This window comes from Buteo buteo, chromosome 19 (genome assembly GCF_964188355.1).
Source record: "Buteo buteo chromosome 19, bButBut1.hap1.1, whole genome shotgun sequence".
Taxonomy (NCBI): domain Eukaryota; kingdom Metazoa; phylum Chordata; class Aves; order Accipitriformes; family Accipitridae; genus Buteo; species Buteo buteo.
The window spans coordinates 3746941-3774578 of NC_134189.1; the positions used below are offsets into that span (position 1 = coordinate 3746941).

The following is a 27638-nucleotide window of genomic DNA, read 5'->3' on the forward strand; positions in this document are numbered from 1 at the left end:
CCTCATAAGCATTTTAATTAATCAGCTGAAGAATTCTCTTGCCCCCAGAGACTCACAGTACCAAATCCAGAGCTCAGCACTGCTATCCCTCTCAGACTGTCATATTTCAGCTCAAAATGTGTTTGTGCCCCTTTATTCAAGTCAAAAACACAGACAGCAAATCAAACCTACCCCCCTCCCTCATTGACTTGGGAAAAAAAAATGTATCTAGAAAGTTTGATTTTTGACCTAAACATGTCCTTTGCACCCCCCCAGCGCATGAGGACCAGAATGTATGAGGAAAGCGACCTAAACCTGCTGAGGAAAGTCCTTTTGGCTGCACCTTGGGGCTACACACACCTCATCGCGGGCGTCTTGCCTGCCCTAAACCACCAGCACAATAGGGTCATCCAGCGTTGTCTCAGGGCTGAGTAAAACCCCAGTCCTTTTCCAGGGTCGCTTGGTGCACCGTCCCCCCAGGCAGAGGCTCTCAGTTGAGCCGTTGGGTTTGTAGAGAGCGTGCTGCTCCTTGGGCTGATGGGGAGCTCCTTCCCATCCATGGTGGCTCTCGACCGCCTTTGCAAGGCTGCGGCGACTCGCGGTGGCTCTCCCGCAGCAAGTTGAGCTTGCACCAAAGGCCACCCATCGTCCTGGCAGGCTTGTTCAAGGAGAGGAACCTCACACCCCCAAAATGGTCATGGGTGAGAAAAGCATCCCCCAAAGTCCCCCACTCCCCCCCGTACCCTCCTCTATGTGGAGCTGGCGCAGATACTGCTCCTTTCCAACTTTTGGGGTAGCGGCGTGTAAGGGGGGAGGACATTGAAGAGCAAGTACGGTTTGGGGAAGGGCAGCAGCTCCAGGTGGTGGGGGACGAAGGAGAACGTGCTGGGCAGCCAGGCAGTTGTCAGCTGCCCTTGCAGCGGTGAGTAGTATTCCACGGCAGGGATGGTAGCAGCGAGCTTTCTTGGCATCAAGCTAGGAGCCTTTCAAGAATAAAAATGCAGTCTCAGGTAAATCAATACAGACTTTTAGTTAGATACAATTTATGATCAACCTTATTTGTTTCCCCAGTGCTCGGTAATTAAGAAGAAAATTTTAGAAGAATAGACTCCCCTAAAACCCAGTGGTGTGCTGTCACCCAGGGAGCAAGGCAAAATACCCTTTGTTCTAGCCATGGGAAAACTCCTGACAGGGAAAGAGCCTCTGTGCCAGCCTAGGTAATATTAACTGTCCTGGACTGGGCAATGACGTGGGTCAAGGACAAAAAGCGCTGGTCAGCCTAACAAGGCTGGATGCTGTAAAGAGATACTGTCTGTAAAGAAACATTGCTTTGTGGCTGCAAATGTCGTATTTCTTCCTGTTCAGGAAATTTCTGATGGTAAAGATATTTTGAATTGAAGTACGATTTACAGGGAAGTGATTTAGAAGTAAAATGGGGAAGGATCGTCCTGCAAGAGACACCTCACGGCATATTTACAAACCAGGTTTAATTTAATAAAGAAATGTGCTATTTGACCATATTTGCCTGCATTTCTCTTCATCATATTGCCATTTTTGTCTTTTCCAGTCCTCCTCCTCTGGGATAGTCCCATGTGAAGAGGTGACCTGGTGAAGGAAAGGTATCTCTCCCTCCCTCAGTGGCTTTACACATAGCTTCCGATACTCACTGTGATATCTGACTTGGCAGCAGGAATAAAATCAACTTCTGTCAGATGCTGAAGGCCACCAAAGTTGCCAAACTTTTCATGTTTCCTCCACTTTGCTCGCTGGTTCTGGAACCAGATCTGGATACAGGCAAGAAAGAAAAGGCACAGAAATGAACAGGAGATGGAAGAGGAACTGCTCACATCCGACTACTTTCCCTGCTCTCTGAGCATCAAAAAACATTGACCTCCAGCTTGGCAGAACCAGGAGCTGAATCTAAAGGAAAACATTGGGTTCAGCACAGCACCTTTCACATTTTGCATAGCATGTGGGATCTCTGGACTATCATGACAGCCTCTTTTCTCTCGCAGCTCACAGAAGAGCTAGGATCTCCCTGTTTAAGGAAAGACATTGTCACAGGGTGCAACAGGTCTTCCAGGGCTCTCCTGGGAAAGCAGATCCTTTCGTGGTGAAAGCTTTGCAGCATTCAAGGCACATGGCATTCTGTTTTCCCTAGGAGGTGCAATTTGTTGCATGACAGGGCTCTTCTACCCTGTTCCCAAGTGAATAGCCTGGGAAAAGACCCACCTAGATGTTTTGCTGGGCTGCAATAAAAATGTGTCACCGGTGGAGATGTAGTAGCAGGGTTCTTCCTATATTTAGCTGGTAACATTTTGAAATTCACATAAGGGACCTAAGCAAAAGACCCAAGGGGATGAAACCTTCTAAATCATTCAGCAGTCTGAGTATGTTATCTGCCATCTCTTTTTCACTGGAAAACAGATGACTCATTTTCTCAGGGGAGTTTCTTTCATCTATCAGCTGATTTGACCAGTCTGGCTTCTGGCTGAGGCACACAAGTATTTATTGTGCAGCCACAGCAGTGCATCTTGCTGCATTGCTGTGAAAAGTTGAATCCCCCTTCCATTGTAGTTTCTAGCTGGCTTAGGAACCTGCTGTTTGAATGTAAGCAAGTGGTTCACATGAGCACAAGGTGTTAGTGATCAACACCAGATGTTACTAGATGTAAATATGTATGCATTTTAAACCAAATAATGAGAAGCTCAATTATTTCTGCATCTCTTGCCCAGGAAGTAATGGGAATGTCAGGACCCCTCTGCTATATTGCTGGTAGTTAGCAGTATCTGAGGTTACTGAAAGGACAGTCTGGTTTATCTGGGCTTGCATGTGTTTGAGAATTGCTTAGTCTATATGAACTGCTCCATTCCCTTTCTACCATGCAGGAGTTATATGGTGAAACAGCACCACAAAAATGACTCCACTTTAACAGCAACAAAGCGATTGAAGGCAGAGGGGAGACTGAAGCCAAAATTCAACCTCTGAAATGCTTCTTCCAAAGTCTGCACATGGGATAAAGTCCTCACTTCAGGGATTTTTTTTTTTTTTTTAAGTGCAAATATGTGTTCACAGACTGAACTGTTCTTTTTTTGCCCAACCAGCCCTCCAACAGCTACTGATATAATTTACTCTCTTCACGCTACTAACTTTCATTTTTCCAGTGTTCCTGAGCTATGGCACTGAGACAGAGCACAGTACTCCCATGTGTGTTCACGAAAGTCACACAGTGCTAAAGCCAGGGACAAGTGCCTCCTTAATCCTGCTTGAGATTTCACAAAAGACTCATTTACCCTCTCAGTGGTCAGCAGGTTGTCCAAGGAAACAAGGACTAAAACAGAGTGCAGAGAGAGGGTGACGTGTCCCGTGTTGTAGGAATGGCCTCCATTTGTTGCTCTGTAAGATTGTCCATTTGTTGTTCTCTTGCAGACACATGACCAATGATCCAGAGCTTGCTGTACTAAAGAATCAGCCCTTTCATTATTTTCCAGTCCCTTAATCTTCTTACCACTTCATAGCACTATTATTAAATATTTTACTGATTATGTAGTTCAAATTCACTACATCAGGTTGCTCAAAATGCTGTTCAACCTGACTTTGAACACCTCCAGTGATGGGACATCCATAACTTTTCTGGGCAGCCTGCTCCAGTGTCTTGCCACCCTCATCGTAAATAATTTCTTATATACAATTTAAATCTACCCTCTTTAAAACTGTTGCCAATAATCTCATCATAAAAAGACGAGTTTGACAACATCTATTTTCCATAAACCTGTGTTGATAAGCATTAAATATATTACCCTTTCTTTAATTCTTCATTAACAGAGACTCCTATCGGCTTTATCACTGTTTTGCCAAAAATCAATGTTTGGCTGACAGGCCAGTCATTATCTGGTTGTCCTGTTTACCCTTTAAATACTGACACAACATTAGATTCCTTCAAGGCCCCTAGAATGTCTCTTGTGCTCCAGGACTGATTAAATATCAACACTGATGACCCAAAGTGCTTCTCAAGCAGCTTTTTGAGAGCTACTGGAGGTAAGTCACCTAAATGTCTGGATTTAAAAATATCTGTCTGTACCAGCTGCTGTTCAACATCGTCCTTATGGAAAGTGTTTCATCATCATGGTGTGATACTACCACCTTACCTGACATATTTCCAAGGATAGAGCAGAAATTATGACTGAACATCTTTGCCATTTCTGCATTATCCTTGACAGTCCCATTGTTTCTATAAAGTAACAGATCAAAGTAATTGTTCCCTTTTGTTTGTTTGTTTGTTCTTAATGGACTTTTGTCCAGTTTCTGATGATCCTTAATTTTTCTGACCAAAGCTTTGACCTGTATCCTTCTGCTTTGCTTATTCATTTTTTATAATTTCTTGTTTCTAATCTTTACTCATCCAGCATTCTTCATTTTGTGTTGCATGTAGGCATACACACACACAGGGATATAATTCCATCTATCTATCTACTTTAACTGTTTCACAGCAATCATACCTTTGTTTCTTGATTGGAGGACACAAGATTTTTCACAGTTATGCAATGTTTCACTTGGTTACCCAATGGTTTCTCACTTTTTTTTCCCAGTTAAATTATCTCTCTGAGGTGATTTGACTTATACTGCTTTTAACTTTGTCAAACTATTATTTCAAAGTACCAAGAGCATATACGAATTATCTGCACTCTATTTTGTTTATATGTGACAAATGCAATCAATCAAAACTGTAACAACTTGTAACTTGTACCTAAGTTGCTGCTAATTTTTAGTTCTGTGGCCGGTTTCCCTTTATCAGCCACGATAAGGTCAAATGCAGAATTTTCTGTGTCATGTGTAACACTGTCTGAATTGGGAATTTGCCATCTGCAGTTCATACATGAGGCGCTTTTTACTACCTTTGTGTACATCTCAGGTTGATGTTTCCTATGATAACTCTTTTTTATCCCCCCCCCCCCCGATTATAAATAATTTTTTAAACAGAAGATTGTCCTGTTCTTTCATGTGATTTGCTGGGAACACTGACTACTAGCCCAGCTTGTGCTTTATACCATTGGAAATGCATTGTGGGTACACTGATATTGCTAATGGGCATATTATGCCTATGCTGTTCCAATTCTCCCTGTCACCTAACTATGAAGTAATATCATCATGGTTAGTTGATAGTCCCAGGCATGTCATAGTCAATGAACTGCTCTGCGTCGAACTTTGGTTGTTAGAGTGGGATATGTGCATAGAAGTACCCTGATGACTCTAGCATTATGGCGAGTACAGGAACTGCCTCGTGCAAAAATCATCACAACAGTGCCTGGTAAACAATGCCAAATTCCAATACACAGTGGTATGTATGTTTTAATGTAGCAGATTTCATATGCAGTAAACATTTGGGGTCAATTTTGAGCTCAGTCAGCAAGACTACATTACAGATGGGGAGAAGTGGATTAGTTTCCGTGCACTGAAATTACAGCCAGGGAATTTAAAGCCTGTGATATCAAAATACAGAGCAGTAAGAAAGCATTTTCATTTGGGCAGTTATTTTCACTTTTTTGAGGCCCTGTAGAAGATGGATGTAGATGGCAGTTTGTGCTGGATGTACATTAGTCTATAAAAGGTTGATAAATGATTAATAAATATTTTCATAAATGGCCGCTCTGTCACTACAGAGTCCAACAGGTTGCTTATAACCATCTGTGACTCCTATTTGCTATGCATTTAGTATGCTTAGCACTCCTGTTAACCCTTTGATTAATCCCATTTGATTAGTCCCAGCTAGGTGACAAATACTTTTTTTGCAAAAGGAGAACGGTGATACTGGCCTCCTCTGTAAGGTAACGGAGAGGTCACGTATTTCATTAGCGTTGTCACCCAGGCATAAACCATTAAGAATGTACTCTGAATAAAGAGTTGGTGCAGTGAGCATAGCCGTTTGGAGACACAATGTACCTGAACTCTGGCTTCTGGGAGGTTTATCTTTGCTGCCAGTTGGTTTCGAATATGGATGTCCGGGTAGTGAGTCACTTGGAAAATCTTCTCCAGTTCCTGAAGCTGCTCAGCTGTGAACGTTGTCCGGATTCTCCGTTTCCCTTTCCTCTCAACTGTGCAAACAAGGAAAGGCGTATTGCATTTTATAGGAAAAGGACACAGGGCCACAAGAAGATTCAGAGATCCATGAATTTCTGTAAATTGCTATGCAGCTGGAATGGCACCTTCAACACCTTCCAGAGATGTACTTACCATAGGTGACTGTCTCCTGACCCAGCAGTGAGTGCGAATGAACTCCTTTATCATTCAAGGAGTGAGTCAAAAGTGCCCATTTGCCGTGCTAACTCCATGGATCCACTGCATGTCAACAGCTACAAAACCCTATCTATTTTAACCACACTAGCCCTGCAATGGCTTGTCATCAAAGTCTTTTAGTGCTGGACCAGCCTTTGACCCCTCTTTGCTCCTGTCTGTCACATGCACACATCTGTTGCTAATTTATAATCCCTTATCAACTATTTGTGAAGAAACCTTTAATGTAAACTGAATGAAAAAGTGGAGAGATACTCCATTTTGTCTTGGTGCTGTTCTCATGCCTGTAATGAAGCACCATCTTTCTTTCAGCTCATAGCTTTTCCATCCCTATCTTTTCCTGTCATACTGGTCTTCCTAAGCTTTCTTCAAGCTCTGAGGTATTACTTTATTCCAGTGCCACTCTATTGATTTTGATGAATTTTCTCCTCCTGTATGCCAGCAAGATCAGAGAGTACCCAAAATGTGTGAATGCTGGGAAGGGAAATCAACCATTCCAGACTAACTGACCACTGCTCTCTTTCCATAGCATTCCTTCGGCAGATTTAGGGATATCCAGCAGTTTTCACTATAGTGTGACAGTTGCATTAAAAATGTTACCTTACAAAGAAAAGTCATGGTATTCTCCTGACTGCAGTGTTGTGGTGTGGGGACTTTCTAAACAAGCTGAACCATAAGAACTACAAGGCCTTAAAACCCATGGAGCAGCATACGGGGAACTTTGGGTGCTATTAATTCCTAACGGTACTCTTGGACTGCTCCATTCCTTCACCTGCTGTGGTGTGTCCACACCAAAGACTTCCATCAGAACTCCTACACCGTTTTGAAAATCCCCTCCCACACCAGAGTATTTTATTTACATCACGAGCTCTGTATGCCACTTGGTGTAAGTTAGAATAAGGTCTAGGTTGCTATGAAATGATGCTGAAGGGATGATGTCTTGCAAGGAGGAGGAGAAAGGAGCAGCAGAAGTGAGCTCTAAGGCAGCTGATCTGCAGAATGTGGAGTTCAGCCTCATCCCAAGGCTGGAATCCTCTCTGATGCACAAATGGAGTATCTTCCAGCTGACATTGAGTGACCAGTGCAAAAAGCCATGTCCCAAGCATTGAGTCACAGGGTTTTTTCTACTGAGCTTGGAAAACTGCAGCCTGATAGGAGCATAAAAATCCTAATATCACTAGTGACTATGACGAGCTTGTTACTCAATGACCTTAAGTAATTTGCAATGACACCATGTTGCTCAAGAAAATGACCTTTTTAAGGAACTGCTTTTGGTCTTCCATGGTCTGATGACATCTACCAATTCATACTATGTAAGTAGATGCATATACTTCCTAATGGGAACAGTTAACCAGAGAAGGTTATCTTAGTCCCTCAAAGAGACTTTGTACTCCCCCCCCCCCCCCCATTTTGTTCAACCATTAGCATAAACTTTTCCTTTTGGGGGCTAATGCAGTGAAAAAGGTAACTAAAACCTTGGCCAATATAAATTGGGCTCTGTGCCAACCAGAAAATGACATTTTTCATTCTGTAATTGAAACTTTATTGTGACTCTGTTGACACAGAAAATAAGGAATAAAAAATTCTGTCCATTGACTTGGTAGGAAGGTGCCTAAGACACGATACCTGGGGACCAGTAAGTGAATATATTCCATTGTGAATATTTCATCTTTTCTAAACCTTTCAGGTACTTTGAAAGGAAACCAGTCATGCAAAAGTAACTGAGGAGTGTCATTTATCATAAACACTGTCGATACTCCTATATCTCAGAAACAGCCTAATAAAGCTGATGTCCAACACAGTTAAATCCATATCATTAGACTTTTCACCAGCCTATCAAAGTCCTACTCATTAGACTGCAGCGCTGGCTTCAGCCCCAAGAGAAAAATGTTATTTACATTGAATCTTGTTGGCACTACTGGGGCAGCGATCTGAAATGAGAAATAATTTTGTGCGTTTATGCTGAATATAGCAGTGGGCACCCTCTCCTAAGAAGCCCTGATTACAAAGTTGCGTCTACTTGAACCTTCCCAAAAGATGGCTGTAAGGGGGATTTATTGCTGTATGGATTAAAAGGGAAAGATCAATGCTGAGACTATGAATCTCAGGACACTACGTCCCCTGTAGATATGATAGAGCTAACAGTTCATAATGGTGTCTCTTGTCTGGAAGATTTTCACCTCACACTTCTCTGTGCGGGTTGGCCTCCATATCCTCCTGGGACATACTGCAGACAGGTAAGATTGAATACTAACCTGATATTTTGTCAAGCACATCACGTTCTGTCATACAGTAATGAATCTCTCTGCTGTATTTGTATCGTTACAACGTATGGTCTTCATATTTCTGTAGCACTGGGCAATTCACATAGCAGATCCCGACAAGTGAAGTTTGCACTGGTCTCAGAAACTTGAGGCCTCCCTGAGATGTCCTGTACATCACCTGAACACTGAGCTGAGCTCCTGCCTCTATCCAGGGTAGAAGACTGGCTCCACAAACCTGGGAGAAGCTGCAATCTACCTCCATCATTTCCAGAGTGGAGCAAGAGATCCAAGCTCAAACTGTGACCACCTCCTCGTTCCTGCAGTCCCACCTGTAAATAAACACCTGGGAAGCTGACAGAGTTGTTGTCCTGCCAGGTTTTGTATGCGCAGGCACTCTATGTAGCTTCTAGCAATCAGAAAGCCTTCAGGAGAAAGAGAACAAACCTGCCTACCCCCTGGAAACTTTCTGGATTAGCAAAAAAATCCCAATGTACTTTTTTAAAAAGAGTATTAGATTAATGAACTGAAATATAATTTCATGACTATGCAAAGCAAGAAAGAAACTGTCTACAATTTAAAACCTAAGATGTCACATCAAATAATAAAAAAGGTGTGTTTTAGTATTCCATCAGAATACAGCAAATAATGATTTAGTCCAGTATAAACCCTTCTGTCCCATACATTAACCAGACTCTACAGAATTGAGATGACTGAACTGGACCATGATGGGATTGAAGTGAATGCCAAAGACCAGCTGGATCAGACCTCATCGAAGCAGGCACCGTACAAGCAGCAATCATTAGTTCTTGCCTGTAAGCACATATGATGACAGCTATCATCTCCTCTTTGTAATGGGGAATCAAAGCTAAGGCAAGACTTTTAGTGCCCAAACCAGGGACTACTACCTGTGCTAGAAAGGAATGGTTTACATTATTAGACCATGCTAGCTGCAGGACTTCTCCACAGAGTATGTTCATACACACAGAGATGATAAAAAATGTGGATATCTTTCCTTGGCTACCAGCTTAAGAAGTTGTGGGTGCTGGCAGGACACTTGATACAGATTTCTCTGGACTAATCAACCTAGATAGACTCAAGAAATCAGCTGTTTCAAGCAATGCAATACCATTTCTACAGGGCCAAGGTGTGGAACAAACTCAGTAGTGAAGATCATGACTCTAGAAGGAGCTGCAAAGCCTGCCCTACAAAGAATATATGAGAATGAGAAGACAAAGGCTGTGCGCAGCTGGTGTAGGTTTGGGAAGAAACCTTTAGTTGAGCTGGGACATCTTATGGTACCCAAGAGCTGGATCCATTGCCTTGAATGTATTTTAAACTGTGCTGGAGATGGGATGGGGAATGGATCTGTCAGATCATCTCTTACTCTATTCTGTCCCACTGACAGCTAAGAAGTGTCCAGGACTAGAGAGCATGGCTTCAGAGAGAATAGGCTAGTGAGTTTCTGGTGTCTCATATCGGCTTCTTCGGTATGAAAATGACCCAAATAACATGGTGATGGGCAAAAGAAACTCCCTATCAATTGACTCTTGCATCCTCCGCATATTTCCTTCTTGAAAGGTGAACTGTTTTACAGATGAGACTCATGTAAAGGAAGGGTCTACACAGCGCTCAGAAGTGTCAGTCCTACTGAAACCAGATTTTTCAAATCTGAAACTCATCAGATTAAACAAAGTACAATAATATGGGGTCAGCTATGGGCCAGTAGAGTCTGAAGGACTGGCTTTGATTTCAAGTGGAAATGAAATTAAATTGCTAACAAAATAGAGTCCTGTGAACTAATCAAGGCTTTTGCCAGTAGGAAATCTAGAAGAGTGCATTTTTTTTCTCTAAGTAATCAGTCATTCTGGTTTTGTTGTTGTTTTTTTTTTTTTTTTAAAAAAAAACCTATAAAAATACAAAAAATCTGGGACTGTGTTAACATTTTCTCTTGCAAGATGAAACTTTCTCTGACTGTAGTTTTGATACTTCCCTTTGCCTTGAGACCTTAGCTTAGAGATCCCATAGCAAACAACAGCATTCAGAATTACAGTCTAATAAAGAATCTGGGTGGAAGATATAAGACTAGAAAGTGTTGGAAGTGTAACATTGGCTTTACAAACGTGGCTCTAGAGTCTCTGGGGAAATAAGACTGTCTGAGTTTCCTGAGCTATTTTCTATGTAAAAGCTGGGGATATTCAAGTGTGCTTTTATGCTCTGTGAAAGTTATTTGCAGGTTAGCTGACTGCTGAAACCAAGTCTGAAAATACCAGGCAGCTAAATATGTCAGCATTTGCAGATGCTTAGAGATACAGCTGTCTATACATTGCCTTACTATTGACATTGGAAGGGCCAGATTCTCCACGCTGATAAAGCAGTATAGCTCCTTTAAATTCAGTAACAGGCTCCACTTGTCCTCTGCAGATCTGGCGTTATTACTAGGTCAGACTTGGAGCAAGTTGGAACATTTGAACTTTGTAGAAATACAGATTCTTCTTGAAGCTGAGCAGTGAAAGGATGAGATCAATGGGTACAAGTTGCAGCAAGGAAAATTCTGATTACATAATACGAAAAAATGTTTTCACCATGAAGGTAGTCTGACATGGGCCTGGAGAGGCTGAGAAGTCTCAATCCTTGGAGTTATTCTAAAATTGACTGGACAACAGCCTAAACAACCTGATTTGAGCTGGCCCTGCTTAAAGTTGGGGTTGGACAAGATGGTGTCCAGAGGTCCCTCCCAACTTACTTTATTATGTGAACTCTGACCTCCAGATATCCACATGGACTGAAGCCTCCCCATCATTCCTTTCCTAAAAAGTAAGGGAATTTAAGGCTTTAATACTATGCACAGCTCAAGGAGTCTGATTTGCAATTGCTTATTTACACAGTTTCAGCTTAGCGTATCATGGCTTATTTCCACTATCCAGTATAACACAGTTACAAGATATTAAAGGTGTGAGCGAATCGATACCAAAGACTACTGCTTGTACCTGTTTGCTAAGTAAAAGATGTGCAGCTGCAGCAATGCCATACTTGGGCAAATTCATTCTGGAATATAGTCTGTAGGAGGCAAATAGCCTATGGTACAGCTTGCACTGCTGTTTCTCAGCTGCCCGCCATACCTGAACCAGCTAGATAAATGCTACCTCAGGGAGATCTCTGCAATTAATCTCCCATTTGCACTTAGCCCATTAGCGGGCTAAGACTGTATCAAGCCTACTCGGTCTTATTACAAGGGTGCATACACTGGAGGGATAAGGAACTAAAAACCCAAGAGAAGGGCTGGAAGCCAGTGCTGGCACGTATTTGCTTTGGAGTATGTAATCTAGGTAGACGAAAACTGGTGTGATCAGTTTATCGTGCCGCAATCCTCTTTGTCATTTCTGGACAGACACCCTCTCATTGTATGCGATAACCAGATCCAAAGATTTTGCTGCTGCTTTGACAAGAAGAGTGAAAGCAATTACATGAGCAAGCAAGTGGCTTTAGCTATGTATCCTCAGAAATATATTTTTCTCTGTGTAACAAAGTTGACTGTATCATTTGTTTCTCAGAAAGTTGGGAGCATTGAAAAAGAGCCTCATTATATCCGGTTAAGTTCTGGTTTTCCCTTTTAGCCTCTTTAAAAGAAGTTCCTCTCTCCTTTTTAATTCAACCAATTACAGATATGTGGGCCTCCCAGCTGGTTCCTTCTTGTGGCTTTTCTGAATGTTGTTCTCTTGTGGTGACATTCTGCTTATGGCAGCCAAGCCCATAGCAAAAAAACCCCAATTGCAACTATATCAAAGAGTTATTACAGAGTGCTGATGGCATCAGGACAAAACATGCTTGTCTGCGTACAGAGATGTGCCCATGGCAGTCCCTCTCCTAGTTAAAGAGGTGACTCAAGGCTTTCAAAAGAGCTTGCGCTGCAGTATTTAGGTGAGAGTATGGCAGTGTGGCTAATCTTTATTAAAGTGATTTTTCAGCCTTTTTTAAGAAGGACTGGCGTAGCCAGCGAGACTTATCCTAATTGGATGGGTACAATATGCTCCGGATAGAGCCTCCTGCTAGCGAAACGCAGCATTTAGCATCCAACTGCTGGCCGTTCAGGCATTGCCAAAGTTAAGACAGAGCAGCAGGACTTGAACTTTTAAAGGCTTGACTTCCTCCCTTCACTCCACAACTCCTTGACGGAGCGTTGCTTCCACCCCGGTGCAGAGTACAGTGCCTAATCACCTGACAGCGAGGCTGAAATGCAGAGAGGTACAGACTTCAGACGGCGTGAACAGGAATGCTAAAAATACCAGGCTAGAAACCTGTTTGAGCAAGCTGTACAGTGGTGGCCAGGGGAGTTTCTTAGTCTGCTTGTCAGAGGAGTTGGCAAGGAGTAGACGGTACGTATGAAACCATTCATGTGGAGAGTTTGTTGCGGAGGATGGTGCTCACCATCAACCGGAGCCCCTGGTGAATTTAACCCTTCCCATCTGCCAGCAAAATGATGACAGTGTTGACACGTGCTGCTGCCCTGAAATGGTGTTGTGCGTAACTCTGGCACAGCCAGTGGTCAGCCAAATAGCTGGAGGGAGAAGCGTGCAGACCATGGTTTGAGGGACCCCCACTGCCAGGGGTGTGTGTTACTTTCCATCACCTGATATCAGTTCTGTACCTAGGTTAAATGGCCTGCACCTTCACAAACTCCTTCAGGTCAAAGTGGACTTGGGGTAGGTACATGTGTAGTTTCCCCATTCAGCTAAATCTCAAGCTTGAAACATGCTTTCTGCGAATGTTCAGCTGTTGTCAAACTTCACCTTAAAAGCAGTGGCCAGCCTAATCCAAAAACGGTTCTCACCAGGGAAAACAGGTTCTCCACCACTCTCCCCACACTCTCTGGTCAATCACCTTTGTCAGAAACCAGTCATTTGCCCACAGAGAAAGCTGAGCTTATTGCAGGTTGCACAGACAGACGGTTTTCTACTTTATTCATGCTCTTTGTGGTTATTTGTACCTGCAAACCTCTAGACATCAATCAGGCATGCTTGTTGACATCCCTGCCTCAGAGTCTGTGCTCCCTCCAAGAAAGCACAATTCCATCATTATTTTAGTATGTAGTCTCTGCCGTTTCCCATTTCAGCATAAAGCACTTGCTAATACAGTAGGTAAAAGCCTGCCCTCAATTTCAAAGAACAGTAATTAAAAGTACCAAATACCGGGGATGCAATGAGAAGTTCTCGGACAATTTAGGAGAAGCCAGTAAGTACTCGTAAGACCTTTGAAATAAACTTATCAAGATGTGCCATCAACTTTACAAGTGGTCACATTACACAGATTTGACTAGCAGGAACAAATTAACCTCTGGGTCCTGTGTAATGTACCCTTTGGATCCAAAATTCCCAGGAAAGAAGGGACTGCTCGAGGAAAGCATTGAATGCTAACATTTGCTTTAACTAAAAAAACCCAAAAAGCACAATGAAACAACATAAACAGAATTTATGAAAGTCCCCCAACTGCTGACAGCTTTGCTTTCTTCAGTGCTTACTTGTACCAGTGAGATTTCTATGTGAGGAGTTTGAAGGGTGGGAGTAAAGGATTCAGGTTTCATGCCTTTCATTTAATATCCAGGGTGTGATTATAAACAGTCAGGCTTCAACGAGGGAAAAAACAAAGAACCAGCCTTCAACAATGCCTCAGGTAAACCCACCAAAACAAGGTCAATGGTCTGCTGCATTTCTAAATGTATATAGGAATATTGCACTTCAGAGACACAGGGCTGCAGGGACTATTCACACTGATAAACAGAAGACTGGTAAGACAGCTAATGGCAGCCAAATTATATACATAGGCATTTATTTCTTCCTCCTGCTTTTCCTTTTCATTTAGAATTGCTTCCTTTTGTTCTGCAGGACAATGGGATGCTTGTGCCCTTTCTTGCAGTCCCACTGGCGTATTCTGGGCAGCCGATATTTATCTAGGATTGTGATTATACAGTGCTTCGTTGTCTCTTGGGTGATTCATAAATGCATTAAGATAAGTCAGCATATTGGGGAAAAGACTGTTCTGCGAGAGATAAACCATGCTGTTTCACAGGGGTACATGGATTTGACCATCTTGTCCACAAATGAACAGTACAAATGAATTTATGGCTTCAGAGAAAACATAAATGCTAAGCTAAAGATGCCTGCAATTGGCATCAGTACAGAGGGGGCATGACTTATACTGGAAGTTCTCCAGAACTGAGATCATCTCTCTATTTCCTGTTGTCTTTATGATGATTGCCACCAGAATTTGTCATTATGCTTCGGGATCAAAGTTGCTCTCATAATAATAAAACAATTAGATTAATAAAAAGATCCCTGAGCTCCCAGTCAGCAGTGTGCAGAGGACTTCTGCTATGGAAATATTTGAGTGATGTTGTCTCATTATGGCAGCCTCCTCTACAGTGAATAATGAAGACATGAGCTTCAGGAAATAAAGTCCAGTTTTTCCCATGGCCTAAGCCCCCCAGTTTCTGGTGGAGTTAGTAGCCAGCTCCATTTACTGAAGCCTGATCTACCTTGTACTTGAATTATTGCCCCGAGAAGAAATCCCGCAAGACCAGGCATTCGCCAGTTTTTTAAGGAGATGCTGCTGTCTGGCTTCTCCAAGGCACTGACTGCTCCCTCGCTGGACTGGAGGACTGGAACCATTACCCACGTGCAACACTGGGCACACTCATGCACTGCCTTTGAATGTAAATATTTACAGCGCGCACACACAAATGTATACAATCGGACTCAGTGTGCATAAAAGCTTTTGCAAAGGAATTGCCCATGAGGATTTGAACTAGGCAGGGACCTTGTACGTGGCAGTCTGCAGTGGGAGCAGGCGTGGGGACGTGTCATCCTCGGGCTCCAGCGCTCGGCTGTTGTGAACTGGTCAAGCCCCAAGGGTGTCACACAGAGCAGAGAGAAGGGATGAAAAGGAAAGCGGGAGCTCAGGACACGTCGCTGTGATGCTGACCGACAGTCACGAGAGTTTGCCCTGCTTGTTCGTAAGTTTTGAAGACCCTGGCAGCGATGGTGGTTGCACATAGCAAGATGGCAGCAATTAATCATTTCACAGAGAGCTGGCCGAAGCAGAATCTGTCCCAACTGCTCCAAAGTAAGGCCTCTCTCAGAACGCTCTTCTCCTAAAATGGATTTTAACACCGCTGCTTCCCAAGAACCAGGTTTTCCAAATAAGTTCTGCTGAGCTTTTTGTGCAGAAGGCCACAGGTGAAAGCACTCAACATTCAGAATGAAGGCTTCCAAATTCAAGTGGGGGCTTAGCAAAACTAAATGCCACTGTCAGCACGTCTCTAGCATATGAGGGCTTTTCTCTTTTTTTTGCTTACAACGCAGCCTCTAAGTTCAAAGTGCAAGAGGCATTGCTTCCTGTAAATGGTTTGTGATAAGGGCATAAATCTATTTAGTTTAATGACACTGCATTTCTAAACCGCTTAGTCGCAGAAGCCATTTTGTGGGAAAAGAAAATTTTTAGGAACATGACAGTGTTACAGCGTTTCCTGAAAATACGCTTCAAATTCACACTCAGGGTCACAGCCAGGGTGCTCTTGCTATCTCAGACCGCCTGCCCATGAAGGACATAATGTCACAGCCTCATCATCATCTTTCTCCTCCTATCCAAAAAAGCGCCAGACAAACCCCAGCCCTCCCGCCTCCAAGGTGATTGTACAGCACGCTTGATTTCTTCTGCTCCCTGACAACTATAGAGATGTGTATGCTTAGTCAGAGCCTAGTGCCCTGCCTCCCAAATTATGCAGGTGTTTTATATAGATAGAGGCGGGCTGCGAGAAAGAGGTGAAGGAATGCCCAGCCAAGGATTTCTGATGTTTTTCACATCAGAAAGCTTTCCCGCTGCTGGGGTTAGTGCCGTTCCCCTGGGAGCTTGTAGGCATCCTCGGCGTGGGTGTGAGGGAGGTCTTGGGGAGACCTCCATGGCACATGCTACGGGAATTTGGCACTGCCTGGGTGCCTTGTTAGAGGACCCGTAACCGGCCTGGAGCTACCATGCCAAAAGCGCGTCTGAAGCACTGCAGAGTCGATAAGCATGGAAACAGAATTAAATCTGCTATCAGCTTGAGCTCTAAGGATTACAGACTGCTTCCAGGGATGGTGCAGTCTACCTCTCCTGCAGGTGCTGCTGCTGACATCGTCTGGGAAAGGTGACTCCAGCCACAGCCAGAGGCAGGAAAAACAGAACTGCCAGCTCTTCCCCCCCCTAACATACAGTGGAGGAAGGAGGCTGAAGCTTATGATGCTGGAAAGGATTTTAAACCCAGGGCTCCAGCTCTCTGCTAAGAATGACACAGTGCGTGAACAGGATCCGAAACATCATTGTTTGTGCACCGCGGGGAAAATGCCAATCCAGTGCTTTAGGATCCTCCCCCCTCCTTCAGCCAGTTTCTGTCAAAGGCTCAGCAACTGCGGGAACCAGGAGCCTAGAAAATGGCAGATCATTAAACCTCTGCTTGGTTTCAAAACCCCACTGCCACCGGGGAACAGAGGGGTTTTGTTTAAAATGCCTTTAAAATATAAGTTGCCGTTGAAAGGGCCTGCTCAGCTTGGCTCAGTTTTGTGCAGGTAATTACATGCTTCCTCCCCGCTTTGCTGATGAGGCTGGTACCGACCACGGTGCTGGTCAACGAGTACTGAGCCGGGACAGCCACCTCCCGCCTCTGTCACCCTGGGAAAGCCACCTCCCAGCTCCAGTGCGATCCCCATGGCTGGGAACTCCCTCCCGCGTGAAATATACTGCTTTTTAGCACTCACAGGTAACTCCGAGTGCCAGACACAGCCCTGGCTCTTCTGCGAGAAGGCAATGGGATTTACCCTGCTACCATCGGCTGCTTGCAGCTCACGGGGCGGAGGTAGGCTAAAATATCTGGTTATCTTACAAGGCTGCTCTCTGCATCGAGACAGATGCCGTCGTCTCGTGCAGGAGGAGGAGGTGACAGCAGCTTGTCACAAGACTCATGTATACCATAGCAGCAGCAGCAGGAACAAGGCTTTTCTTTCAAATGTATTTCACAAAAAGAAATGTTTCCTCTGCCAGCTTGCGCAGTATGGGCTGAGGAAGATGCGTGGATCCCAGTGAAGCCAGCTGAGTAACCCTGCATCTGCCATCACACAAGCCCATTCAGAATCTTATATGGACTTAATTAAAATTGCCTTTTTTTTTCTTTCAGAAAGGAGTCAATAGTAACAAACTATTCAGGAAACACCTTACTGCTGCTGCTGAGAACCTGTTTTCTGGAGTGTAGCATGATCATCTCTATTAACCTGTCCTAAAACTCAGAGAACTCAAAGCAGTTTTTGTCACGTGCTGCTAATAAATTGCAGTCTGTCTGTTAGGAACCTGTTTTGTTCAGGTACCATGTATCCTGCTTAGCTTAAAGTCTGTGCACAATATATTGACAAAGTATATTTGTAGTGTCCTTTGCTTTGGCTGAGAGATAGACTGCTGCTTACCAGTGCTCACAACTAATGAAATTAGGAGACCTACCAACATGGCCAGGCTTGAAAATTGTGCCTAACGCATCCTGCATGCCAGACCTATCGCCCATCAACAGTTTGTCTGTGTGCGTGCCGATGACCTCCTCATCACCTGTACAATGGGTCCAAGGTGTACAGAACACATCGGGCTGACTCAGCGCGTTCAGCAGCCTCGCTCCCCGCGTTGTGCAATGCCCCTTTACGAGGAAATGGGTGTTGCACAACCCGGGGACCGAGGCTGCTGCACATGGTAACTCTGTGGATTGCCACCCCAAGAAGGAGGGCGATAAACACCCAAAGCAGTGCCTATCACTAAAACTGGTAGGGTTGGCAGCCCTGAGCCAGGTCTTTAGCTCAAAGGATGGGTCTCCATGTTTTCGGTGGTGAGACTGAAGAACCATCCTGTGACTTAGCCAGGAGCTTAGCAGTAGAAATACTTGTGATGCCTGTTCCTAGGTATTGCCATATACATCATTGTAAGATAACAGCTATGTTTTGGGGTACTCTGGGAGAAAGTTTGGGTATAGAGGCACTCACCATGAAGTGAATGGTCCACCGGGAAATCGCATAGCTGATCTTCTTCTTCCTCGTGTTTTCTTTTGCCTTCCCGGTGTTCACGTCCTGTGTCCTCACCCAGGGGAGAAGCTGGGCTGCCAGCAGGTCTCCTGCAGTGAGCTGCCTGCACTTTCTTTGCCCTGGCCGTGGGTGTAGCACACATGGCAGGGAGAAGCATTTTGGCTGAAGGTACATCGCAGTCTAACTGACTTCTGCTGCTGGAATCTGTGAAGGACACAGCACAAGACAGCTTTGAATAAAGCAACTGTCGTTCACCGCACCTTCCGGTTTGTGTGAAAAAAAAGCAGCATGAGTGTAGTATAGATACTTTACCATTCAAACCTGATCATATTTAAAATGGCCTTAATCCTTCTGTGCTGTACATCAATGCCAAGATGACCCCATGTTGCAGGGCCATGATCCCGGTGGATTTGACTCCAAAATCTAGCCTGTTCTCTGTTTTCTTCCACCTTAAAACTTTCAATGGTCCTTGTGGGAGATTTTCAAAAAAGGACTGTAGAAGTAGGGAGACACAACAAAATGATCAAGAAAGCTCAGCTTCCCTGTCAGCACCCAAATTGGTGGCTGCCTTTTCTGAAGAACTCGGAAGTACAGTAGGTGTGGAGCTGCTCTGAAAACCTGACAGCAGGATTGCCGTGGAATTTGCTAGATGCCAAATGCTTTCAAAAATCTGGTCCTTTCTTAAATGTCCCTGTAGGTACATCTACCCTATAGGAAGATGCGCCATAGGATAGGCTAAAGGTCAGTGTCTTCCCCAGTTCAGGTCCATTTGTCCTTTCTTCTACATCTGGGCTGTCTGCCCCGCAGATTTAGGCATTGGAGATTTCTAAAGGCAGCCTTTGCGCAGACTGTCAACATTTCCCATCTGCCTTTGTGACAGGTGACACTGGTGATATCTAGGAAGGTACTGACAGCCAACTCATCTTCATGATATCACCCGCAGGCTTTTGTTGACAGAACAAACATAAGTGAAGTGCATATTGGCCCATTTCGATGAAGTACAGTCATAAGGTTAGCTTAGATTTGAGCATGGGTGTTATAAACAATCTCAGTGGGAGCTGATGGTAACCTCAGCAGCAACCAGTGGTGACGCACGCTAGGAGACTTCACCCTGAGTGGTGATGAAATTGGTCATGGTGTTGCCTTATTACTAACACCGTCATGTCTGTGTGTAGCAGGGGCACTGCAAAGATCTTTCAGATTAGTTTTCTGTCCTTATGAATGTAGTATGAGCCCTTACTCTTCCTTACAAAAATAAGTGGACCTTGCAAAGCCATGCACTGAAATACAACGTGCTGGGAAGCCCCGTGGCTCAAGGCAATGGGCTGTCTGTGGCTGTTGGCACCCTAAGAAAGGAATATGAAATACTCCCATTCTCTTACCTGCTCTTTTCTACATTAAAGTCTAGCCATAAGCCCCAGTTCTGAGTGCTTTATGCGCTGCCTTTGGTAGATGCAATCAAGGGTCAGGCTTGACTCTTCAGACACAAGATAACTGGTTCTGTGCTGCTTTAATGGCAAACCTAGAATTTTATCTAGTTTTCCTTCATGCCTGGATTTCTTTGCTTGGAAAAGCAGAGAGAGAGGCAACACATAAGCATGATGGACCCATTGGGGAATTTAGGTTCCATGGTTAGCATGACCCTGAAGCAAACGTGACAGCACAGGTTTGTCTGCTGTTACCACCAAAGAACATTAAAATATTAATGCAATAATGGACTGCACTCCTGAGCAGTCACCCAAATCTAGGCTCTGGGGTTTGCAGTACCCGTGGCTGTTCCCCAGTCCCCTCTCATATTTAAATAGCAGCAGGTGTGAACCCCACCAGGGTGTACTGGAAGAAACTCCATTTTAAAATACATATTTTACTTCTGGTGCAGTATCTAGCATTGGTAAAACATCTAACTTTTTAGACTTGTCAGAGTTTTATTTTCTGAACAAATAACAAGTTCTATTTGTAACCAGCCTTGGAGCAATAATAATTATAGCATCCAGAGACAAAGTGCCTAACTCTGCCCTCAGTAAAAGCCCACACAACAGGAATTATACAGAGGGCTGACCCTGACATGAAGAAAATGCAGTTACAAGAGCCCTGGAAATTAGCCAAAGCCTCATGTCAACAAAGGATGATTGTTCAAATGTTATCTTTTGAAACTATCACCAATCTTTGGGTAAACTTCTAAACACAATTGCATGTGTCCAGCCACGCTGACCTTAAAAACCTGTTATGAGGTCCACCTCTGTGTTTGAGGCATATTGTGCAAAATAAGACTCATTTAATTCCTTTGGGATCAAGTAGATTTGAGTTTTCTGATGAGAAAACAGTGAGGGTTTGAACAATATTTGTGGGATAAAGGAGGAGGATAAACCTGGGAGTGGTCACTAGCATGGGGCTGGGGCTAAATGATTTGCTCAAGAGCTCAGAGGGTATCAGTGTCAGCATACGTTCTTAGCCCAGGATTTCTATCTATCTCAGTCTCCCATCCCTAAATTAAGGACTACTTGCACTCCCTTGCTAGATGTGATGCTGCAAAAATCAGTATGTTACAGAATTGATGGTGCTTATATCCTACAGTAATGAAGAACATAAGGGGACCTGAGCAAGGTGTTCTTAAGTGCAGTGATTAAAGCTTTCTAAGAATGACACTGGCATTTTCTAAATTATAGAAGACTTTTCACATGTCTTCATCCTTCATACACAACTTCCCCCCCCCCCCATTTTTCTCTGAGATGCTCACATACCCCGGTGATGAGCACAACTTATGTATGAGCATGGATAGAATAATTATAGGCTGAAGATGAGAAAACAGGGAGGGAATGGAAGACTGTCCTAGGCAGATGGGAAAATACCAATGTCTCTGTGAACTGGTGAAAAGGAGTGGGAGGATCAGTTGTTTGAGATCAAAGAAGCAAATTAGAGTGGCATGAACCTTAAAGAGAGGCTGGAAAAATCAAGGAAGCTTTCTGGAGAGTAAGATTGAAGGTAGATGATACTGAATTTAAAGCACGTATCTGAAAGTTGGGAGCCCCAAGGTCTAGTCGTGTTTGCATTGCAACCTCCTCTGGTGCTTGTTGTCCTGAACAAACAAGGAGACTGTCTGAAGTGGTAGCTCTTTAGGCCACCCAGTATTTTTCAGTGCATATTCATGTGACTCCAGCAGAGCGCTCTGAAAAATACCTACAAACCGGCATGGGGTAAAATTTACTCCAGGGAATGCAGTTGGTTTTTTTTTTCCCCCCAGGGATGGCAATGATATTTCAGCCTGGCACAACATGAGATATTTGTTACTGTTATGCACAGGAATGACTTTGACTTGTGGCTCAAAATGGTCTTTTTGGCTTGACTTTCAATTGCATAGGAAAGGATGGGAAATTTCAGGCAAGGTAGTAAGATTTCCTTTTGGAAGCAGGAGTTTATTTCAGATGGCCTAAGTTCCATTTAGTGAGTCTTTTTATGTAATCACTGGAGAGAGACAGACCTGTTGTAGGCATAAGGCTTATGATTTTAGGGTCTTACTAAGGTTGTGAACAGGGAAGAGTCCATTACTGAGAAGTGCAAGCAGCTTTTTATTGTGCTGTTTTTGTCTTGCTTCTATACCTTTTTTTTTCTTTCTTTCTTTTTTTTAGGTGGATTGATTTCCCTTGTAATAGGTGGGGTAAATTGATGATATTGGCCAGGTGGTATCTGTTCAGTTGTTATCCTTCAGCTGTTTCCTCTTTTGCAATAAAGCTGGGTGGAGTGTTGCTAAGGGTGAAGTAAACAATCACCGTATTGACATTCGTGTATGAAGTGGCAGTTGTACTCCTATTAATTTGCATATCCTTAACATAATGGGGCATAACACAGGCAGAATGACAAAATTACTGTATCTGTTACTTCCCAGGTGTAACGTCCTCATCCCAAGCTCTCCTTGACTTGATAAAGGACCTCCTGTTGGTAGAACCTCACTGGCAGAAAATGGGGGAGTAATGAACAATTATTTCAGATGTGCTTTCAAGAACAATGAAATCAAGTTCCCAGGGATTTCAGAAGAAGAATTTCTTCTGAAATAGGCCTGCTAGTCTTCTCTGTTTAAAATGAAAGAGTTGGCACTAGGGAGGAGATCAGCACTTGCTGGGTGTTTATTTGCATCCCTTGCAAAGGCCATGGTTACCCTTTCTAGGCAGTGTGACAAAAAGAAGAGAGAAAGCATAGACTGAATACTAAAATGTCTACTTGTTCACTATTCCTTTTTTAACTTGGTAAGAGTCTTTAAAAAATTCCATTAGACTTCGGATCAACAGCTCCAGTTCCAGGTCATCTAGTAGTTGTGGTTGTGCAGTAAACTCACAAATGGCTGATACTGGAACAGGGAAGTCACATGGAACTGGGAAGCTGCACACTCCTGGGGAGACTGCACGCTCCTTATTCCAAGTCCCACTGGAATTACACTCACAAAACCCCGTGAACTTAGGAGTCAGGCCCAGAGCTCTTCCCATACATGATCAAGTCCTGCCCCAGCTTTCCATGAGAGGCTGGCACTGTACACCACAACACCCTTTTTGTCAAAGAATCATAGAATAATTTAGGTTAGAAGCAACTTCTAGAAGTCACCTGGTCCAGCACCCCTGGGTTTTCTTGGGAAAGGGCTCCAGGATAAGCTTTGTCTATATATGTCCCTCATTTCTGACATTCTGCATCTTCTGGTCCTCTGGCCCTACCCATCTCCTCGGCTCTTAATGGCCAGATTTAGACTTCAGGACAAGTGCGATCTTGGTACCTAGACAGCCTTGATCAGCAGACGAGCTGGATGGTAATTTCTGGCCTGGGTATTTACCTTATGGTAGCCATGCGTATGTGTGTGGTGCCAGTTCTTGCTCTCATATGGATCATGACTTGGCTCAGATACATACCATATGGGATGTGGGAAATGTTCTTAAAATCCATAGTAAGATATAACTCAGCCCTGACCTGTAGTACTTCCTTTTTTTGCTGCTGCTGAACTGTTCTGGGAAAGCAGCTGGATTTGTATCCCATCCTGGAATTGCCAACAAGTTCCCTAAATCATTTCAGTTCCCTGACCTTGCCAGCACTGAGCCAAATTAGATATGGCTGACTATTTACACAACTTGTTTAATGCCAGTGTTATATGGCATGAATTTGAATGACTTTGATGAAATACAGCAATTATCCCAAGATGTACAGCATAGGGTATTACACTTCTGAAATAAATAAACAAACCTATCTGCAAAAATTGGCAGTTCTGCTGGGAAAACAACCGGTAATAAGCTTAGGTATCTTTTTGGTGTTAGGAAGAAACCAACAGTGAAAAAGCTTCATTTTCATTCTCTTCTTTAAATGTCCTCGATGAATTGCGAAAGCAATATACGACAACATTTTGGAATACCTCTACAGCTTTCCTGTTTTCCCAGCTCCAGTGACAGTTAAGTGAATCTTCATGTGTATATACTATTTTCATTAGCTAACATTTTACATTGCCTTAAGTATATTAATCCAACCTTGCTTTCTAGCCAGGGAGAGAAGAGTCACTATATTCTCTTGCTACATCTATAGTCTCTCTCTGGCAGGGTGATGAAGCAAAGTCAAAGGCAAGGCCTGGCTGTTCTGCCTGCATTGCTTTCAAAAACTGACTGTACTCTCAGGTGGAGCAATTTGGGATGAGACAGTACTGGCAGTGCAGTAATGCAAGCCTAGGAGCTCACCACGTCCTGCATACAGATTTTTCAGATCTTGTACTTGGAGCGGCACGCTTAGCTGAGACACGCAGTGGAACAGGGCTTCAACATATTGATCGTGAAACTTAATATAAAGACTTAATATAAAAAGGTCCTGTCTCTGCCACGCTTCTCTGTTCCCGGAGAAGAGTCTCATGTTGTTAAAATGCAGTTCTATGGTCCATGTTATGAACAGCACTTCATTTTCAGTGGTGTTATCTGTCTCACTTTGGATCCAGTGGCACAAAGCGACTGCCACGGACCCTCTGGAAAGGGATTCCAGCTCACAAAAACTCACTCCCACAGAGCTCACACCAGCATTTCCCCCCTTCACAACCTGGCACCTGGGCTCCTTCAGCACATGGCCCCATTACGCTTGTACCAACATCAGCTATGTCCTTGTCCACCCCTACAAACTACCAAGCTCTCCCTCGTTGCAGGACCACATTTAAAACGTGATCTGGGTCCGCTGCTGTTCACTATTCAGGAAACCTCTGAATGCTGCAGCCCTCCAGCAGCACCAGTGGTGAAACAGCCAAGCAACAGTGTCCTGGGAAATGCGGTCCTGATCCATGAGAGGATCTCTCTGTGTTACAAAAAATGAAATGGAGCATTAAGCTTTGTTGAAAGCAGTTGAGCGGGAGGTGAGTGAAAATTTTCTGTCAAAACTACAGATCATTTTTCAGTTAAGTGGATGTGTTTGTATACATAAACCATCTCCTTTTCATGGAAGATGTAGATTAAAAAAGAAGAAGAAATACTAAATCCAGAAAATGTAGGCCATTGGTCTTCTTTTAAGGAAAAAAAGAGACCATTTCTGTGGGGGTAAAAGCTCACTCAAGGCCAAAATAACTAAACTGAGGAAACTGAAGTCAAGAAGGCTAATACACTTGCTGGTTTGCTAAGATCGAAGACATGCTGGTTTTCTACTAGCTGTTTTTATTGAGTTCATGAAAGGACCTAGTGTCCATGATGATAAGGAGAAATGATTAAACACAAATGCTTTCTCTTTTCTTGTTCCAGCATTTGAGTTCTAACACTCCTTAGCTACCATCGCCCTTACAGACCATTTCTCCTGCTTGAGGATGAGTGGTCGAATTTATCAGAAAATGGTACTGATATGAGATTTGGCTGTAATTCCAGACAACTGTCAGCTCTTGATAGAAGTGAAACTCCAACAACTTCATTAAGTTGCAGCAGTTTTAAGTTAGCTTCCTGAGTTTGAATGCCTGTCCTTCCTTATGACAGGCGATTCTTTTCTTTTTTTTTTTTTTAGTAACAAGAGTATTGTTTTTTAAAGGGAAAGACACCAGGACATTGTATTTGTTTACAATAAGCACTTCTCACTGTTACTGAAGAGAGTTACCTGCAACATCCGTTCAGGTTGCATACCCACCTCTCCAATGACACTGGGCCTTCATAATGTACAAAATCCCACCAAAGGCTGGCAGCAGGGGCCAGTCCACTGCGAGGTTGAAACAAATTATTTTTTGAAGATTTTTTCTGTATATATAATGAATGATTTGTACTCGATTACAGAAATCCCAGATTCCTACAAAAGCTAAAGAATAAAAATTCTACATAATCATACAGGATAGCTTTAGGGGTTAAAAAGAAAGGAACACTTTCATTAAGTGTTATAGCTGGTACTTACGAAAGGCCAGTGGTGACCCTGTTTTTAGGGCTGGAGGTCTCTCAGCGTAGTTACTTCTGTTCCTGGTTCCACTGCTTAGGGCTGTGCTGGCAGAAGGTTTCTTTAAGATTTCCTCGATGGAGAAGGACAGGCTGGGCTTCCCCTCGCTGGCACGCACCCGGGGGTCTGTCATCTTCCTGCCAGAGCGGCCACGGGGCAGAGAGTCCTCTCCTGCTCTCCTGGCTCTTGGTGCACCCCAAGAAACATGCAGCTGGGAAGGTTCGTGTCCCTCCCCGGCCGTCCCCCGCCGACCTGCCGGAGCGCCGGGAGGAGAAACAGAAGCGACCCACAAGTCAACACACGTGCCTGCTCCTCTCTGCTGATCAGCTTGGGACCAAGACCTGAGCTCCCGTGTCTGGGGAAGACGGGATTGGAACTGGGGGTGAAAAGTCTTACCAACCCCACCCACTGCCGAACGTCCCCCAGCCCACGCAGAGCAATCGCATGGCCATCCCAGGAGGAGGTACGTTCCTCACAGACCCGGGTGATAAACGCCCTGGGAAGGATTGCTTCTTGTTGGTAAATCCTGTTTGTGGGGCAGTTCCCCTCCTTTTCTGCTTTCAGGCTGCAATTTGTGACAAGCCCACTGGATTTGTACTATTATGGAGTTCAGAAAATAATTGGTGGGATGAAGAGTTGTTCCTCGTGCCATTTACTAGCAAGAGAGATATACCCTGTAAACTTATCTTGCATACAAGGAGGTGTCATGCATGGAAACCTCCCTCACCAGCAATTCCCAGGTTATCCTTCAGCCATCCCCCCCCCCAGCCACCAGCTTTGGCTCAGATTCTCTTTTCTTCTACTTCGGAAACCCTTTGAACTTTCCAAACAGGTGCTTTTCAACATCATCCCATCTTATCAGTCACAAGAGAAAAAGAGATAGCCCTTGCAACATGCTTAGGAATAGGAATTAGTGCCCTCTACCCCCCACCCATACTGCTAAAGATAAAACATTATTTTCTTTCTTTCCTGAGCTATGAGGCAAGCTAGCTTGGTAATCATCCCACCAGTCACTTGTGCCTCCCAGTCAGGCATCCACCGCAGGGGGAGAAGATTTCCCAGGTAATGCGGATGAATGCCAGTGATTCCTCTCCTGAGCCACTTCTATCTTCTCGTTAATTTTTATTTTGGGAAGGATATGTGGTTAGATACACTCCTGTTCCTTCCCTCTCCCTGTCCCCACTGGCATTTCTTGCCACCTTCTAGGTTTGCCCCTCACCTTTTAAATTGCTATGGTTGTGTCTCCCTCTCCTGCAGGTTCTCCTCTGTGCCTTCCTTATCGGGCTCTTATAATTGTATTGGCAGGCCCTGCCTTATTTGTCCAATGAACTGACAATTCTTGAGCTGATATCCCATTATACGACCTCTTCATGGAGCGGAGACCAAAATTACTGTGTAACCAGGGGGCAATAAACCACATCTGATAAGATGAAAGGCTTTCGGCTTTTTCCAGATTCGAGATACTGGAAAAGCAGTGGGGGTGGTGGGGAAAAGAACAATGAAAGAGGTAAAAAAAATGGTGCAGCCAGTTGTGATGAAGAATATTTAATTATCTGATTTTATTAATCAAGCTTCTCCCCAGGCGACGGGGTAGACAAGAAAGTGTCTTTCA

At 43.9% G+C, this 27638-nt stretch overlaps 1 protein-coding gene across 1 annotated transcript; it reads right to left on the reverse strand.

Moving 5' to 3' along the window:
• Positions 1–728: 728 nt before the first annotated feature.
• On the reverse strand, positions 729–26159 carry ISX (intestine specific homeobox). The gene is made up of 5 exons (XM_075051857.1): positions 25988–26159; positions 18581–18823; positions 5920–6071; positions 1647–1763; positions 729–962 (listed from the first exon to the last, which is right to left on the reverse strand). The coding sequence occupies exons 1-5, from the start codon at positions 26157–26159 to the stop codon at positions 729–731; spliced, it is 918 nt and encodes a 305-aa protein (XP_074907958.1).
• Positions 26160–27638: the final 1479 nt, after the last annotated feature.